General features: G+C 41.7%; 1 protein-coding gene across 1 annotated transcript in view; it reads left to right on the top strand.

Annotated features, from left to right (window-relative positions):
• The window catches only part of LOC101861284 (regulator of MON1-CCZ1 complex), a gene marked incomplete in the record, with an annotated part of 34591 nt that overhangs the window by 30799 nt on the left and 977 nt on the right, over positions 1-2815 (top strand). Inside the window, 1 exon segment of the mRNA XM_005098963.3 lies at positions 994-1148. Within this exon segment, the coding sequence (XP_005099020.2) occupies positions 994-1148 (155 nt within the window).

Raw genomic sequence — 2815 nt, 5'->3', positions numbered from 1 at the left:
TACAGGAGTGAACAGAGGGGGCTTATCAGATGTATGCACTGCTTTGTTTTATTGGTCATACAGGAGTGAACAGAGGGGCTTATCAGATGTATGCACTGCTTTGTTTATTGGTCATACAGGAGTGAACAGAGGGGCTTATCCGATGTATGCACTGCTTTGTTTATTGGTCATACAGGAGTGAACAGAGGGGCTTATCAGATGTATGCACTGCTTTGTTTATTGGTCATACAGGAGTGAACAGAGGGGCTTATCAGATGTATGCACTGCTTTGTTTATTGGTCATACAGGAGTGAACAGAGGGGCTTATCAGATGTATGCACTGCTTTGTTTATTGGTCATACAGGAGTGAACAGAGGGGCTTATCAGATGTATGCACTGCTTTGTTTATTGGTCATACAGGAGTGAACAGAGGGGCTTATCAGATGTATGCACTGCTTTGTTTATTGGTCATACAGGAGTGAACAGAGGGGCTTATCAGATGTATGCACTGCTTTGTTTATTGGTCATACAGGAGTGAACAGAGGGGCTTATCAGATGTATGCACTGCTTTGTTTATTGGTCATACAGGAGTGAACAGAGGGGCTTATCAGATGTATGCACTGCTTTGTTTATTGGTCATACAGGAGTGAACAGAGGGGCTTATCAGATGTATGCACTGCTTTGTTTATTGGTCATACAGGAGTGAACAGAGGGGCTTATCAGATGTATGCACTGCTTTGTTTATTGGTCATACAGGAGTGAACAGAGGGGCTTATCAGATGTATGCACTGCTTTGTTTATTGGTCATACAGGAGTGAACAGAGGGGCTTATCAGATGTATGCACTGCTTTGTTTATTGGTCATACAGGAGTGAACAGAGGGGCTTATCAGATGTATGCACTGCTTTGTTTATTGGTCATACAGGAGTGAACAGAGGGGCTTATCAGATGTATGCACTGCTTTGTTTATTGGTCATACAGGAGTGAACAGAGGGGATTTTCTTTTCTTCCCCAGATTTATTAGGAGTGTCGGAATTGTAGACACCGTCTCCTCTCGGAAGTTCCTGGAGGCCGCTCTCAGTACAGAGGACAGTCGTATTTTTTACACTGTCTTCAAGTTCTTCGAGCACAGGAATCAGAAATTGCGGACTAACCCGCGCTTTCAAACAGGTATGTTGATGAGCCAGGGGCAGACCCTACCAATGTAGAACCAACATTTTTCCTGTGCCGTTGGCTAATTTTCCATTTTTTTTTTTTAGTTTGTTTTGAACTCAAGATATGTTATGTTCATTTAAAAACACATTCATGTGTGGATTTTACTGATAAACATTGATTAGAGGCACAAAAATGTAAATTTACAGTTTCCGAAGACGCTCCAGCTTTGGAAATGACCCAACTTTGGCGCTATTTTCTCACTAATCTTACCTCAGACACCAGGCAACCCCCATCCCATTCAATTGCAAATATCTTGATTTCTAGAAAAGGTAGATGGGTATTTTTTTTTCATCAAATGCAAGACAAATAAACAAGCTTTAAAATGACACCAATAACTCCAAATGTCAAGAATGATCCCCAAAAAGCCCATCTATCAAAGATAAAAAGTCAAAATGTCTATAAATGAATGCAAATGTACATTTTGTAGTATAGTCTTCAAACAATAGATGACTATAATACTGGGTGACTGCCAAATCAGCTTCTCAATTTTCCAAGGGATGGGCCTCATCCATTTTCCAGGAACACGTTACATAACAATGAAAGCGTGTGCTCCATTTATATCTAATATAATACATGTATATGTTTGTGAATACACACACACACACACACACACACACACACACACACACACACACACACACACACACACACACACACACACACACACACACACACACACACACACACACACACACATGTAGGTAAGCTACATTATATCCAGTCAACAACATGTCAGTGTGGCACTGGGATCTTGAGAGACTTTGGTATTTCAGTCTGTTCTTACTTATTTATATTTTCCCCTCATCATATTAGCCAACATAACAAACTGTAGGCCCTATATAAAAAAATGAATCCTGTTTTGAGCCTGAAAAAAGACCTAGAACTAGAAAATCGACTGTCAATAACCAGTCTGGGTGTCCTGATTCATATAATAAACGTGAAGACGAAAACCATTGCTGCAGCTCAAAGTAGAGTAATAACTAGAATGGCTCAAGTACACCTATTCAGTGTGAGAGGTGTAAGAACTGGGGGGGGGGGGGGGGCGCGCGCAAAATGCAGTGACACTGAAAATCTGCCAATCTTGAACAGAAAGCTAATGAAATATAGATATAAATTACAATCACCCCATCCAATGAAACGCGAACACTTTAGTTCAATAACAAGGCATGACGGATCCTGATTCCACACAAGGCCTGCACCAACGCGCGCTTTGCAGAGAGCTCTAAAGTAGTAATCAAAATGCTAAAAATTTGCTTCCAAGTTTAGTTTTTGTCCTCTAGCGTTGCCCTCAGCTCCCCCCCCCCCCCCCCCCCCCAAACCCCTTCCACGAGGGTATCTTATAAAGGAGTCCTATACTTCACAACGCTCAAACCGCCGGTACTCACAGGTTCATTGACCGGTCACGAGGGCGAACCTGTCAAGACGCTTGTATAACTTCTTTTTTTTTTTTTTCCCCCACAAGCGACAGGAGAGGGCAATTTTTAATATTGAATTAATTTTAAGGCGAACCAGCGTTCATAAAAGGACAACCTGGATGTTACAAATGGTGCTTTATCTATTCCGACTATTACCGGAGAAATTTCTGGGGGGGGAACGGTAACGAAAGCAGATCTGATTCTCCG

Source organism: Aplysia californica, unplaced genomic scaffold, assembly GCF_000002075.1.
Source record: "Aplysia californica isolate F4 #8 unplaced genomic scaffold, AplCal3.0 scaffold00198, whole genome shotgun sequence".
NCBI classification, from domain to species: domain Eukaryota; kingdom Metazoa; phylum Mollusca; class Gastropoda; order Aplysiida; family Aplysiidae; genus Aplysia; species Aplysia californica.
Note: the sequence above shows the minus strand (reverse complement) of the source record. Positions and strands in the feature narration are given on the sequence as shown.